The sequence below is a fragment of the Rhipicephalus sanguineus genome, chromosome 6, assembly GCF_013339695.2.
Source record: "Rhipicephalus sanguineus isolate Rsan-2018 chromosome 6, BIME_Rsan_1.4, whole genome shotgun sequence".
NCBI lineage: Eukaryota > Metazoa > Arthropoda > Arachnida > Ixodida > Ixodidae > Rhipicephalus > Rhipicephalus sanguineus.
In genome coordinates, this window is record NC_051181.1 from 87,502,245 (window position 1) to 87,518,728 (window position 16,484).

The window sequence follows — 16,484 nt, forward strand, 5'->3', positions numbered from 1 at the left end:
AGGGTAGTTCAGCGCCTGGAGGACGTCGCCTAGTTCTCCGGACCGGACGTCCAGCCGAGAACCATCTGTCCTTGCACGCTGCCTGCTTCGAACGCTGTTGTTGTTGTTGTCGTTGTTGTTGTTCCTCAGACACTTGGCGCAACTCACTTAGGGGGATAGGCCATGAATCGGACGGCGCCTTTCTCAAAGATTGGATTCACTTTTTGAAGGAAACGGTTTTAAAAATTAATATTTTATGCGTTACACATAACCAGTACAACTTCATAAAGCTTAAAGGGGAAAAACGAAACGAAAGAAGAACGGCTAAAAATACCTATATATACAACTGTGATTAGAGAAAGAAACGCTCTAAAAATAAACTGAGCTATGTTACACTTAACATTCAAATCTTTTAGTCTCTCGTAGGAAATTGCATACAGCGTCGAAAACACTCCTGTGGCTAAAACCAAGTACGGTAGCACCAAGTGAAAGAACCACCGGAAGTGACAAATTTAATCCCGCGCGCTCTTCATTGTCGTCTTGACCGGTGTCACTTTTCTGCCCATATTATCACAAGCTCCTTTTAGCAGGGTATGATTAACTGCCAGTGGAGGTGCTTAGGCAATTAGTCATCTGTGCAAGTTGGCACTTGATGACATGATGCTTGATAAATGTATGTTTGCAATGAGCGCCAAGAAACTTCATTCACTGTCGGTCACTGCTTTATAATTACGTAACAATTTCGGCGATTTATTTTTATAAGTTCTAACATTCTCAGAAGCTTGTATTCTGTCACAGATATTGGATCAGTTTGGAATGTGCTGTTCTTCTACAGTCTGCTAGGTGCTCAGCAGTGATCCATTGCTAAACAGTCCTGAAGGCGAAATCCATTGACATAAAAAGGTATCAGCTGTGGACCAGAAGCCAAGTAGTAAAAGCATTGCGAGTCGAGGGCTCGAGGTACGCATTTCATTTATGTGGGCAACGCCTAGAGAATGACCTAAAACATGCTATTAAATGTTTCTCTATTTATATTGTTACCTAGCTGCTTGATTGACTGGGACAGAATGGAAAAAAGGTGACTTTATAGTGAAATATATTAGTTGCATCTTGTGATAGGCTTACTAAAAAGCCCGAGGAATGGGTAAACACATACTATTCTATTGTATATGATGGTTAAGGTTATAAATAGACTGTTTTCAGCTTTCAGTGGTGAAAAACGCACACAAACGGCCGGATGCACTCATTGCCGTTTCGCAGCACAGTGCAAACGGCATGCGCTGTGCTGTTGTATACCACTCAAAAATAGATCACACATGTCAGGAAAGCACGTGGCCTCCTACTTTCAGATATCCCAAACAGGAACCGAAAAACCACGCACGCCAGTGCTCGCTGCTACTCAGGCACACATAGCCTTGATTGCGCAGTGCTATTCTACAGCACAGGTATAAAATGAGCGCTCGAATAACGATGCTGTAGAGAATGAAAAACGCTTGCCTGTAGCCTAAGCAGAGCACTGGTTGCTGACAGACATCCGAATATGTTGGTGCTAGTGTTATCCATTGCGTTAGGGTGTTCATACCTAACCTCAGCTTCAGTACAGACGCCTACGCTTACATCATGTTCTAGTGAGTATGAAGTTTGACTTCTTTCACAAGCATATGTCGTCGCGAGCTTCAGCGTTCCTATTTGGATGGAAATTTGTGACACCGAGTGTAGTTAGAGCCCAGGTAATATGACACGCTACGTATGAATTGCAGAATGAGATCAACAAATTACAATAATGATTTAAAAGAGCCACACGTGAAATGTTTCAGTTCTTCAAATCCTCCCCCCCCCCCAAAAAAAAAACCAGTGCTCTGAAAAGACGAAGAGAGCACCTGAGCGCAGAACTAACATGAACAATTTCCTCTTAAGAAGAGCGAGCAGAAGTATCTACACTATACATGAGAAAAGCAAAGTGCAACGAATAATGAGCCAGAAAGATTGCATACGTCCACTCACACGCATCAAGCACTTAATTGTTTAGGGAGTTTAGTGCAACAGAAGGCCCCACAGCACACTCACAGCACAGCACAGCACAGTTGCTAGGCACGAATGAAAAGGGCGTCAGCCCTCTTCCACGTAGTCTTGTGCCTCTGTAGCTCCATTTACCTTTTGTACTGGACAAATTCTGACAGGTCACACGCATTCTGGAAATTCATTTCATGCAAAAGCAGTCAGCGAGTAGCTGCCTACGCTGCCTTATTTATCAATAAGGCAGAGTAATAATGAATAATTCAAGTACTTATTATTATTATTATTATTATTATTATTATTATTATTATTATTATTATTATTATTATTATTATTATTATTATTATTATTATTATTATTATTTTGCTTTGAGCCCAGCGTTACGAGGTTAATTGACGGCTTCGTGGAAATTGAGTAACTGTGTGCAGATTGTGGGTTTACCAGGCACGTGGACTACACGGGCGCCAAAAGGGTAGCTCATAGTGCAACCAAACATCAGCATTTTTTGGCCAGTCTTTTGGCCGAAAAGGATACAAAAATACTGTTTTTTATTTGCCAATTTGATTCTACACGTCTTGAAACATCTAAAAAGCTTTTGAAATTCACTTTATTCGCAAGATACACGTAAAAATTTGTTTTTGTATTGAACAGAGGACGGGCTTCACTGCACTGCACCATGCAAGGTGCCCTAACCTCTCCAGTCTTCGGTGCAGAACGTGTGTCCTTCAAATTTAAAAATGTTCTCTTTGACTATCTCTTGAAGCCAAAGAGAACACAGCATAATGAATCAGGGCAGCTTAACTGCGGCGCCTCCAAACGCTTGTTTCATGGTGGACGAGCCCAGCTCTTCTTCGGTAGGAGTGGTACAAACTGTGTGGACGAGGTCAGATCGTCTTCGGTAGGGAAAGGGTTAAAGTACAGACGTCACTTTATTCGAAATGATGTGCACGCTGCATTCTGATGCGATGATGTACTCGTCATAACTGGCGATCGTTGGCGTATTACTCCGGTGTCAAGAAACGCTTGACTGTACCTTGTTCGAGTACAAAGTAATGCTTATTGCGTTGTTACAAAGGCGGACGTTGAAACTATGACTCATGTTGTCTCGCATGACACCTCCATAGGGCCTTTTTCCTAAGCAGCTTCAAGCACTGCTGTAGTTCCGTGGTAGAATATTTGGTTTCAACGCAGCGTGGCTTGGTTTTGTTGTGGCTTGAATCGTGATGTCGGTTCTTTGCGTTCGGGACTTTTCGTTCACCAAAAACGCCGCCGACACCGGATTTTCCTTGACACAGGTTCCTGAGCGCTACAGCTTTGAAGGGACACTGAAGAGAAACAACGACTCGGTTTAGATCGATAAATTGTGCTCTGAGAACTCTAACGTCGTAAATTTCGCCATCATAGGTTTATTAATAGAGGAGAAAATCAAGTTCAAAGTTTCATTTTTAAATTCAGCGCTGAAACCTCCCCGCTTGACGTCAGGGACTTCAAAGTGTAAATATCGTATTTTGGCGCCATTGGCTCAACAAGATTACCCCAAACTTGGTGTGTGAAGTCTATGGCCCCCTCAGAGGACAATTAGGAACCACGTAGTCCCTAGGAGGCGCTGTCAAATCATGTGACGTCACGGCGAATAGTGCTGAAACTTCAAGGTGGCGTGGCCACCCACATTTCGTTTTTGCGCGTATTCCCGCTTACTAAGCGTCTTCTCGCAGCAGACCCGGTGTTCTTGATATTGTGAAAGAATACTTTACAGATATGAGAAAAATTGTTTTCCTATGTAGTGTCCCTTTAATATTTTCAATATATATTCTCGCCGTTCCTGACTTGACATAGACAATTAATCGCCTGTAGCCCATACACGCATTTCAGGGGCCGTGGTTTGCGGGTATTCAATCATACCCTCCTATGCCAATTTTGGTATAAACCCAGTAAAGGAGACAAGCATAAGAACTGAGAAACATAGGCGGATAGAAAGATTGGCCATTTTTGATGGAGGCGAAAATATTTGCGTCCTGTATACTTAGATTTATATGCATGCGTTAAAGAACACCAGGTGGTCAAAATTTCCGGAGCCTTCCACTACGGCGTCCCTCATAATCATATTGCCACGAGTAAAGATCGGCTAGTATTGTTGCGGCAGGCTTGTATGTGCCGCTGTTGTAAAGATGATGAGGATGAGCTCGTGAAAAAGACGATGAGGTCGTTTTGCCAGTGATCGGACCAGCCTGACGTGCTGCTGTACCGCTAGTTAGAGGTTTTCGTTACAGTATCACGCGACAATATTGAGGTTTTGTACATTAAACCAGAGCAATTATTATTGTACAGACAGACAGACAGACAGAGAGACAGACAGACAGACAGACAGACAGACAGACAGACAGACAGACAGACAGACAGATAGATAGATAGATAGATAGATAGATAGATAGATAGATAGATAGATAGATAGATAGATAGATAGATAGATAGATAGATAGATAGATAGATAGATAGATAGATAAGATAGATAGATAGATAGATAGATAGATAGATAGATAGATAGATAGATAGATAGATAGATAGATAGATAGATAGATAGATAGATAGATAGATAGATAGATAGATAGATAGAATACATTCGGTGCTTCCTTAAAACTAAAGTTGTAATGAAAAAGCTTGCCACGTACGAACTATTTATTTGCTTTCGATTGAGATATAGATATAGAATTGAAGCACCACGTGGTGTCAATTGCGTCTCGACACAAATGAAAATTTTCACAAATCCGTGATTTTTTCTCTCAAAATTCATAAGCTTGATTGGTCTGAAAATGTTTTGCCGCAAATAATACCTTTCGTGGAGTAAGTATTTACTTTCAATATTTGCATACATAGCCCAATATCAGAACAAAAATTCAAACATATAACATTTTGGCAAAATTTTTAGAGGCGTATATGCAGAAAAATTGCTGTAACATTACTGACCTTCAAACTAATTGCGAAACTAATTGCAAACTAATTTGCAAAAATGGCGGTGTCCCATTGAGTTGTCGACTGGTTATCTGGTGTCAAACATTACTTGACTTATGCACCGCACGTATTTTAAGTGACGCTTGATGGTGCGGTATGTGACCACCTGCCGAATTAACGATGCCTGTTGAGGACTGTTGGGGATTTTTCTGTGCGGACGTACTGACTACCTCATCAAATGGTCAGGTGGTCGTTCGCGAACTCACCATTTTGTGGTTAGTGACCGGCAGCAATTTATCGCACTTTGTTTGATGATATTCGCCGCATTTTGCCCCACTCTCATTCAGGTGTTCAGGACGTCAAGGTGAGCGACGTAAGCATTACGGATGCTCAGATTGGGAAAACGATGAGAGTGAATTTTACACTGACAATCAGCTCGCAGCTAGCATCGAATCCGACCTTGAAGATAACAATGAAGAAGAGCAGTGGTTCAACAATCCCTTGCATCAACAACGTTGGTTCATGGTAAATGTTCATTTTATTTCTCAGCGAACTTTAGCCGTTTCAGCATCTATCTATCTATCTATCTATCTATCTATCTATCTATCTATCTATCTATCTATCTATCTATCTATCTATCTATCTATCTATCTATCTATCTATCTATCTATCTATCTATCTATCTATCTATCTATCTATCTATCTATCTATCTATCTATCTATCTATCTATCTATCTATCTATCTATCTATCTATCTATCTATCTATCTACGACAACGGGAGTTTCTGTTTCACCGCTGAATTTGAGTGAATTCCATTACTTCACAATTATTACTAGGGGCGTTTTTTCAATATCGAAAAGCTGCAACCAGTTCTTCGCACGAAGGGCTTCAATTCTCTCATTTGACGTAGCCACTTATCTCCACTAATTAGAAGGTTAATTAATTTAACTTCCTAATTACTGCCTCAAATGATGTCTTTAGCCATCTTTATATGCCTGCGGCTACAGAAGAAGCATCTGTGAAGGCGTCGAACAAATATCGCCTTTCCTTGATTTTTGAGGATTTTGGACACCATTTCTTGAAACAACCCGTATATTACTCACGCGACCCGACGGGGACGAAGTGAACGAAGTACACTTCGTCATGGGTTAACAGTCGCGCTTAGTGAGAAAACACATTCTGCGGATAGCAGGCACTTCTATTAACATCACAGCAAAATATTGAAGTCGTGCGCCTCAAGGATACCTTACAAGTGGAACGTGAAGTCGCCATTTTCTAAGACGTCCTCTTTTCAAACAGTGGCCCGTCCTCGCTAACTCAGGAGCTGCCGGCGGCCGCTGCTTGACGTCGGACAGCGGGTAGCATGCCATTAGCCAATAGCCGGCATAAATCGGGTGCGTCGTTTGGATCAGACGCGCTTCTTGCCATGGGGCGGCGCCATGTGCCGGCGCTGCGTTCTATAGCCTGCTAACACTACACAGTGTAATGTCACAATCGCGCGCATGATTCACAACGGGAGAAAACGATCGCGTATCGTCACGCGCGCTCACGGTCATGGCGCGCGCTGACGTAACTTCTTTTGCCCCTGCCATCCGTTCCTGTGTGGGTTCTAGCGCGCTCGTCGGGACGAGAGAAGCGATGAAGCGCTGAAAGCCTCCGACAAGCCACTGTAACTCCGCTCGTTCTTGACGGCTTCGAGAAATTTTTGCGGCAATCGATTCGCGCGACAATAAACACCGATACTGCGGCTATTCGGTGATTACTTGAAAAAGTTGTTCTCGGCCCCTTTAGGAATGATATGTAGTTATTACTTTTGAACGGGTGAGACACTGAGAGCACCAGGCACTTCATATATTCCCGCCAATTTTTACCTGTGGTGAAGAAGCATTTCAGTTACTTCAATCTCTATGCAATGAGCCAATTCCTTATATAGAGGGGTGGTTTCTTTTTATAATTCACCACAGGTAAGAATTTAGGACTGTGGAATTAACGAGATAAACAGATGCTCAAAATGATCCTTTTGACGCCATCCGAAGACCAAACATAACTGAGCGATGTACATTTTGTTAGCAGAGTAAGTAGAAGGGCACCGAAAGTGGTCGATTATTTCGAAAGCAACAGTATATGCACCGAAATAGTGAGTTGTTGCGCTAGTTGGTTCAGCATTGTTTTGTTAGTTCGATATCGTACTGCCCTGCGATATGGAAATATTTATGTGCTCTTTTTAGAGTGGAGTATATTTCGTTGTGAGTGCGCTTTCTCATTTACTTTCGTGGTGGAAAGCTTTCGTTAATAAAATCAATTGCAAGTGAGCGTCTTTCCTGTCACGTGTACTTTCTTCTGAAACACTTCTGTGCTCCGTTTTGCGAGAACGTACATGCACATTAAAAAAGAAATACAAGGAAATTTGCCATGTTTTCGACTTACAAAGAATTGCGGAAAGCATACCCTGTGTGGAGTCTACATGATGAGAATTCTTACAACCTTGGTATCGTTGGAGGTTCGCGGAAAGGTCAGTGGTTCCCCTTGCAGTGTGGAATCAGCTTGCAGGGTCGTCGTGTTTAGGTGATGTGCATGTACGCCGTGGGAAACCAGGCCTAGGAAACACGGACTCAAATTATACTGCTCTGAACTGGGCCGCATGCTTACTTCTTTATTTCGATTCAGCACGTACAAACTGTGCGGAGGAACGACAAGCGTTGAACAACAGCTGGGTTCATTATGGAACAACCAATGTCCAATAAACCCAATTACGGTCCAACAATCGATAACTGCCCAACTGGACCCACTGATACAGCTCGTTATCGGGGTAAGTAAACTGCTTCTGTTACACAAAAATGCGCATGTCGACCCGCACGACATTTCAGTAAATAAATGTGCTTCAGCTTTGAAACAAGTTGTATAATAACCACGAGTAACGTATAAGTAAAGAAAGCCTTTGAAGGAACACTTCAGGTTCTGTTACTTCAGGATTGCGTATGAGACGGCTCTGAAAACTCTCGTAGCCTTGCTAGAGCATCGCACATAACATGGTAATCGGTGAAAGTTGCAAAGCGGGGTTGTTAGTATGCCGTATTTGTGATAACTGCGGTAATGCTAAGAAACAGGGCACAAGATAGCCGACTAAGAGACACACACAGCACTATATACACTGCCAACAAACGCTTTATTATCGGGCACAACGTCGTTCTTATGCACTTTTTGCACACCGCTGCAACTAACTCGCGGAGGAGAAGAAGCAGTAGTACATCAGCGATTTTTTAGCCACTAACTACGCATGGTAAATATATCAGACTAAAAAAAAAACAAGAAAATGCATTTGTTTCACACTTGAGATCATGGGCAGGTATTGCAACTCCTTTCTTGAGAGCGACAAAGACGGACTGCTTATACATGCACTAAAGGTTTTATCTGTCCATTCAGCTTCTACAGTCAAACGTGCTACCACACGCAACCATTTTACCTAAGATGGTGATATTTTGAAAGCGTGGAGTGCATCTGCATTTCGTGCCATATAGATACGTCTGGTGGTGTCTTAATCACTTTGTTGCTATATTCACGCAGCCTGACGTTTTTACACCTGCTTGTCCGACCTATGAACTCTTTCCACAACTTAGCGAAACCCGGTATATAACGGGCATGCAGCAGTACGTGTATCTGTGAGTGTGGCGTTTTCGACATTTCGGTTTAGCCACTCCATTTGGATTTGTTTTCCGGTATAGGGTACCTAGTTTGGTCGGCGCCGTAAAACAACGTTGACATCTGCTCGCTGTGCTATTTTCGTAATGCTGTGACAGAAGTAATGAATGTGCGATACTTCAGCGATCTTCTTATTACTAACTTCCTCTCTCGTTGAGGCCACGTGTTGAAAGCCCTAGACGTGAGGGCTTTCTGGAGCTACTAACAGTTTACCTGAACTCTATTTTCATCCAAAAAGACGGTAGCTCGTACCTGCAAAAGCAAAAAGTTTGCATAGGGTCTTGCCTGGCACCTATTTTTAGAAACCTTTATTTAGCCGAGTTGGATAGAGCCATGCATGAGTTTTTAGGCACGGGTGTTTCTAGGATTTTCAGATGCGTAATTGATATCGTAATTTCTCTCGACCGCATACCGGACAGCTTTCAGAAGGAGTGTGCTACTGTTCTTGAATTTGTACGCGGCTGCCTTAGTCCACTTGAACTAACATGTGAAGTACCTGCTGGCGGAACCATAAGAGTCCTTGATATTAACTTAGTGTTTACCGACAGCCGCACGTGGTAGTCATATAATTCTAGAGCTAACTTAACTTCTGACATTACATTCATCTCATTCTAAACTCGTAAACAGGAAAGCGGTAATACTTTAAGAACACTTTGCAGAAGTCATGCCCGCATCTAATGAACGCATGCTTCAGGTTGCAAGCCATTAGAATTCAGGAGGCTGGCTACCTAAGTTCTGTAATAGTGTCAGTAGCAGAAGGCATGTTCAAACAGGTACGTCTGGGTGAAGACGTGTCCTCAACGATACAGGAAGTTAGTCGTAAGAAGACTGCTCTAGTTTTGTACATTCCTTGCTTCTCTCACAACCTTAAGGAAGTAGTACAGCCAGCAGACATCAACTTGTTTTTCTTCGGTGCCACACAAACTTGGCAACCTACGCCGGAAAACAAACCAAATGGAGTGCTGAAACCTAAATGTGGAAAACTACACTCTAACAGATACGAGGATTGCTGTGCGGGCGTTGTATACCGTATTCCATTAAGTTGTGGAAAGAGTTACATAGGGAAGACGGGCCAGTGTATAAACGAAAGGCTGCGTGAACATAGAAACAAAGTAAACAACACACCGCCGGACGGACTCCTGTCTCTACATTGCAAGAAATGCAAATGCAGTCGTCACATTAAAATAGCGCCATCCTAGGTAGAAATGGGTGCGAAGTAACATTTGATTGTAGAAGCTGGATGGATAGATAGAGCCGGTAGTGCATGTGTAAACAGTCTGTCTATTGCGCTCTCAAGAAAGGAGTTGCAATACCTGCGCATAAGCTGAAGTGTGAAACAAATGAATTTCCTTGTTTTAACAGCGAAACTGCGAAAGCTTTTCATTGCGCACGTTAGTGCGAACACAAATAAACTGGCACGAGCTCTCTTCATCTTCTTGCTCATCACCTGCTTCGCTACCACAACAAGTGCGCCTATTTGTGCGGCTGGGGAATGCAATAACTATGCTGGCGCAAGCATTTTACGTGACTCAAAATGGCCTAATATCACGTAACGTCTACTTACGTGGCTAAAATTACGTAACATCACGCAGCAGCTAGTCACGCGACGAAAATCACGCAACATCACGCAGCAACTAGTCAAGCGACTAAAAATCAGGCAACATCACCTAACTAGTCATGTCACTAAAATTACGTAACATCACGTAACAACTAGTCACGTGACTGAAAATCACGTAACATTGTGTTATATCTGTTCACGTGACTAAAATTACCTAGCATTGCGTAACTAGTCCAATGGTGAATATCACGAAACATCAACTACTCACGTGTTTGCAAATCATGGAACATCCCGTAACATTCAGTCCCGTGACTAAAATAATCACATCACGTAGCATGCAGTCACGTGACTAAAGATCACGCAACACCGCGTAACAACTAGTCACGTTAATAAAATCATGTAGCAGCTGGTATAGTGACATGCTCCCACCAAAAATACGTAACCGCTAGTCGCGTGACTGAAATCGCGTAACATCGCATAACATCTAGCCACGTAAATAAAATTAGAAAACATCACGTAACTAGTCACGTAACATCTAGTCACGTAACATGTTTCTGCCAAAACCACGTAACAGCTATTCACGTGACTAAAATCATGTAACATCCCGTAAGAACGCATGTAGCTGCACGTAACACCTAGTCACGTGAGTAAAATCGCGTAACAAAAGGTCACGTAACATGTTCCAGCCAAAAAAACGCGGAACACAAAGTCACGGGACTAAGATCACTATATCACATGACATGTTCCCGCCAAAAGCACGTGAAACGTGCATAGTGTGGGGAACTGACCGAAACCACAAAAGAATAGGCAAGCCTAACCATACATAATATTATTAGCAAAACCTTGGCGTCACTAGAAAAAACTAAGAAAAAAAGCTAGTTAGAACACTAGGTGCGCTCTTGTTTCCAGCTTAGCGGCACTAGTGCAAGCTACGCGTTTTTCTCTGATAGGTTTACCATGCATGGTTAGTGGTTCAATAATTGCTATGTACTACCGTTTGTGCTACTCCGCGTGTTGGTTGTGTTAAATGCAGCGGTGTGCACAAAGTGTGAAGAACCGCGTGGTGCCAAATAATATAATATTTGTTGGAAGTGTAGCGCTACGTGTGCCTCTTCGTTGCCTTTATTTTGTGCTGCTTGTTTGCGCTACCATAGTTACCAAAAATATGATAATCGGAATGTCAATAAGTTGGTATTTACGGAGGTCAAGGAAGTCTAATTGATGTTAATTCTGCTTTTAAGCCAAGGAGTGTGCCTGTATCAAATGTGCTGTATTTTAAATCAGCTAAACAGTTAATGAAAATTTGAACAACCAACCGACCAACACATACGCACACACAGAAACAGGGAGAGAGAGAAGAGACAGAGAGTAGACGTTGTCAGAAACATTGCTTTTTCTAACTGCTACTAATAAATGCTTGGCATACCACCAGTTCCAGGTCGTGTTGCCGTGTTTAGAAAACTCACCAGCGGAACCACAAAAGAGGAGTTCTATCGGAGCATTATCCGGCCTTATTTCGAGGCCTACGTCATCATTTATCTAAGAAATTACAGCTACTCTTAGGTTTCATGAACGAAAGCTAGCGTGTGGCCATATATATGATGTTCTTTTGACCAATTTCAGAAGGTGTTTGGTAGTGAGAATAATCATAGTATCCGCATTACAGGGAAGGTACCAAAACGTAGCCTTTAAAGACAAAAAAAGATGTGGTGAATTTAATGGCCTTACTTGCGAATCAACTCGAATGGTTTCCACTCGTTGCGAGCGCAAGGAATCAGATTGAGTACATTTATATATGTATCGTGTTGCTGAAGTATTTCGGCTGGAGCAGTGCTGGAGCTTGTGGGCCTGTCTGTCGGTGTGCCTTAAATTTGAGTTATTGCATCTTGAGAATATGGGCCAACTGCTTCTGTCGCAACGTTTTCTGCATCCGCGTTGTGTTAGAGCGAAGGCTCGATTTAGCTATTTGCTATAACAGATCTGCTATTTCTGGCTGTCTCGCGCATGTATAGCCCATCTCATACAGCTCGACGCGCATACACGGTTGTTTCGTGCTTATAGCGTAACACCGCCCACAGATCATGCCCAAAAAAATGCAGGGCATTAAATCAAGCGCAACACACAAAACACCGAAGCATCCATCACGCCAAGGAACATGATCACGTTGGAGTGTTTAAGAGAGGTCCCGTGGGCGAAATAAATTACGAATCGGGGTCACACGAGACCACCAGTGCTGCCTAGACAGACTTGCGAAAATGCGGAGCGGAGATTCCGAGGAAAGCGCTAACGTTATGCGTTAAGCGAACAATATCAGGTATCAGTGACCGTCCACAACGCGCGCGCAAGCATCTCAAAAGCTTCGTGTTCCTAGTAGCATTCCGAAAGAGGTGTCAGGCATGAAAAAAAAAAATTCATTTTAGCGGACCAGCAAGGTATACTAAACTCCCCGTGGTGGTTTACTGTGACATCGCTAAGCTAACCACAATGACGAATGTTTGATTCCCGGCCACGGCGGCTGCGTTTATCTGCGGCGAAGGGCAAAAACTGCCGTGTCCTTGAATTGAGGCGCACATCAGGGAACTCCAGGTGGTCGAAATCAATCAGGAGGCCTACAACGCTAGTCTGATGGTCATGTTGGGGTTTGGGTTCTTAAAGCCGGAAAATATAACATGCTTCTAAAAGGAGCTACGCGTTCAACAAGCGCATTGAAGTCACGTTGCAACAATAAAGGCTTGAAAAGAAGGCTCACAACAACAACGACAATAACGGAGGAATAAAAACTTACTGTCATTGTTTTGTGTTGAGGTGGTATTGTAGGGATGCATTTACAGCTGGTCGTAGTAACCTCGCCATTTTTCTTTTTTTATCAGACGGCGCCTACGACAATCACTATACAGCTTCAAGTAGTGAACGGAGGATCTACCGTTGGGTGTCAGTCATTTAAGGTAAACGTTGCTGCTGCCTGACTTTTGCGGAAAGAGGACTAATACGGAAATACGCCGCTTGGATGAAGTCAACTGTGAAGCCGAACTTTTTTTCTGCAATAAAGCTAAGGAACCGGCTCTCCGAGAACTTGTTCGATAACATTGTAGAGAGAGTGTTGAATCGGTTAAGTATTAGCAACAAGTTGCAGTTGCCGCCTGTTGCTGCATGTAAAGTATCATAAGCACAGGACCATAAGTATGAGGTAAATAAATAAAGAAAGGCTGAATACGAGCTTTAACTAAGCTTGAACTTACTTGTTTACGCTATGACAGAGGAAGCGTGATCTCTACCGATATGACTTTATATTTCGCGGCTGCTGTGCATACTGGCAACACCTAAAACACTGACAATAGCAGCTTTTGAAAGTTGTCCGTACTTTATGGGTACAGATTCCCCGTTGAAAAGGCTTCTTCGTAGGCGTTAATGATTTTGTAGGGCCACTGTTAGACATGCACTTTTCAATTCAGGGCGCTCATTGCAGCCCTAACCCGCCACGGTAGTTTAACAGGCTGAGGTGTTGCGCACTTGCGCTGCTAAGCTCGAGTGCGTGAGTGGGATTTTCGGCCACGGCGGCCAAATTTCGATGTGGCCGAAATGCAAGAGCACCCGCGCACTTAGATTTAGCTGATCATTTAAGAACCTCCGGTAGTGAAAATTTATCCGCAGTCGCCAACGGCGGCGCGCCCCTCATATTAATAGTGTGGCTTTGGTCCACGACTGCGTTACATGCAACTCGGTGGCTCTTCGTGCCATTGGCGTAGTCGGGGGGAGGGGGGAGTTGGAATGTTCAAACTACCCCGGGAAATTTTTCATTTCGCATGCATATTCATTCATGCACACATACAAAAACACGCGCGAACATACATCAAGGTTGATTGAACCCCCCTCCCCCCCCCCCCCCACACACACACAGAAATTCTGGCTACGCCATTTGCTGAGGGCTAAGGGCCCTGGGCGCTTAAGGAAACAACATGAAAACAATAGTACTCACGCAGTTACTTCCAACGTTACAGAAATACGGCTATGTAACTCTTTAACAAATGCTTTGTTCATAGGCGTGCGCAGGGTTCCCCTTCAAGAGGGGGTGAAGGTTCATCAAGTCAATGTATGGGCCAGTCATTGCGACCCCTCTCCTTAGGTGACTTGGGGGGGGGGGGGGGGTGGCCGCCCCCAGCTTTAAAAATGCCACAGCTATAAAAATGTTCAATAGCCAAACCATTAATGAAGTTATTTTCAATGCAACGTATACCTTTGGAACCGAAGGGTGTGCACAAGTTATGAAGAGGAAAGGAAACCGTCTTGTGTCCTGCTTGATGTGCTCCATAAGGCACGTAAATGAGCCTAGTTAACTTGCCGAACTATCCGGTGTTTTTCCTTGAAGCTAGGAACCCTGACGAGCTACCCCACGTAGTAATACTCTACTTCCCCCGCTCTGTGTGTACAAATTTGTTAACTGAAAAAGTTCGCACCATATGTCCGGAAAATATATAGCGTTCATCGCTCATTCTCTCTCTTTATGATGGACTTTCACGAATACCTACACTCTAAGAAAAAAAAATGACGTTTGAATTACTTGCGACGTGTGTGGCTCTCTTTAGAGACGCGTAAACTCTCTTTGGGTTAACAGCCGCGCTGGTCTTGTGGGTATGGTGCTCGACTGCTGACCCGAGGGCCGCGGGTTCGAATCCCAGCCGCGACGGCCGAACTCCAATGGCAGTGAAATGCCAGAGGCCCTCATAGTGACATCGTGGTTTTGATACGTAAACCTCCAAGAATTTTTATTCTCCTTGGAGATCAGTATACGTTCTTAAGACAGTCGTGGGGTCCTAAAGGGACTTGACGTGTCCTTTTAAAGCGCGTCGTGTACGTGACAAGTCAGGACTTACAGCAAAGAGTAACACATACCATTTCTAGCGTACTAGCTGGCTTTCATGGCTATGGAGATGCTCCCCGTAAGAGTTCTTGCTCACCTTTACCTTTACAATATTGTTCTCATTATCTAGGCCTACCTGTGAATATGCGCAATTACCAAATCTTGGGCGGAATCAAGCTGTCGCTATAGATTGGTAAAATACACGCTCTGGGGCGTTTTAAGTTCGTTCACTCAGGGGACAAGGATGCACCCTGCTGTCCTTGGAAAGCTGTAAATGTCGCAGGCGTAATACTTAGTGAAGAAAGCCGCGGTAGTATACGGCTAATTGGCTTACAGAGGGAAATGTGCATTTCAGATGTAGGGTTTTCGTGAAAACTTTCTGTAGCAACCACAACAAAGTAATGTGTACGGGTAACGTTTCACGTCCTCGGGTCATGCACAGGTAGCGTGATAAAATGTGTGATTCATTCCAGGGAGCTTCGGTTACCATCGTACTGCTAAAAGGAAACAGCTGTTCTGGAAACTGGAATGCGTTTCTGAGAGGTCGCACAATTTTTCCGTGTAGTTTACTCTGTTCCTATTACTGGGAACGCGTCCCGAGCGTCACAGATGTATAGTCTCAACAGAAAAATATTTCCACAAGTGAGCGGTGGCCGGAGCCGCTAAACTGAGACACGCGGCGCTGTTCACGAGCACGCCGATAGCGATATTGCAAAGAACATTCCACTTCCTTTGAAGCAGGGGTGGCCGGCGGACCGTCGGAAAGCAGCCCATCTTACCGTAGGCCCATCCGAAAGCCCATATCTTAAAGAAACGCTTGTTCATTGCTTATCGCCAGATATGGCTATGCACACGATATCCTTTTTGCTTTTCGTTTTTCGCTGAAGTTGCGTGCAATCGTATCTTTATCGCAGTTGCCCCGAAAAAGCTGCCTGTTGTGGTGCTTTCCGCCGGCCACCCCTGCTCTGGAAAATGGAATGCGCTTGGCACTCTCGATATCGGCGCGCTCGGGAAAAACGCAGCGCCGCGTGTCGCAATCTTGCCGCTCCGGGAGTCTGTCACTTGTGCCAATATTTCTCCGTTGATAGTGTACGTGCTTCTTCGACCACTGCCTTCCATGACCTTTCCGGCTCTACTGCTGCACATATAGGAAAATACCATATGAATCTGAGGGGTCGTAGAAGTGAACGCGATTTGAAGGTTATCGCGCGAGCGTCGACCGAGAACTACAACAGCGCCACGTCCCAGAATACCGTTCGAGAAGAGGGAGGTATCAGGCAAGCTTCAGTCACTCTTTTATTCCGATAGCAATTATATGGACAGTCCCGGCTGGTTTTTGTCCGTCCCCGTCGCCGCCGCCGTCATGCACCGTATATGTATAAGTATGCATATATATATAAAAGGCCCAAAGAAAAATAATTCAG

The 16,484-nt window shown here is 43.8% G+C and overlaps 1 protein-coding gene across 2 annotated transcripts in view; it reads left to right on the forward strand.

Annotated features, from left to right (window-relative positions):
* Positions 1-1,341: 1,341 nt before the first annotated feature.
* Positions 1,342-16,484, forward strand: part of LOC119397957 (uncharacterized) — a 90,790-nt gene continuing 75,647 nt past the window's right edge. The window contains exons 1-2 of one of the 2 annotated variants that reach the window (XR_007416548.1): positions 1,555-1,607; positions 5,292-5,469. Coding sequence is in view for 1 of the 2 variants with exons in the window: in XM_049416845.1 (XP_049272802.1) it covers positions 1,520-1,607 (88 nt within the window). In the remaining variant the exon portion in view is untranslated. Of the gene's footprint in view, positions 1,608-5,291; positions 5,470-16,484 lie in introns of both variants that reach the window. The other variant, XM_049416845.1, reaches the window with a different exon arrangement.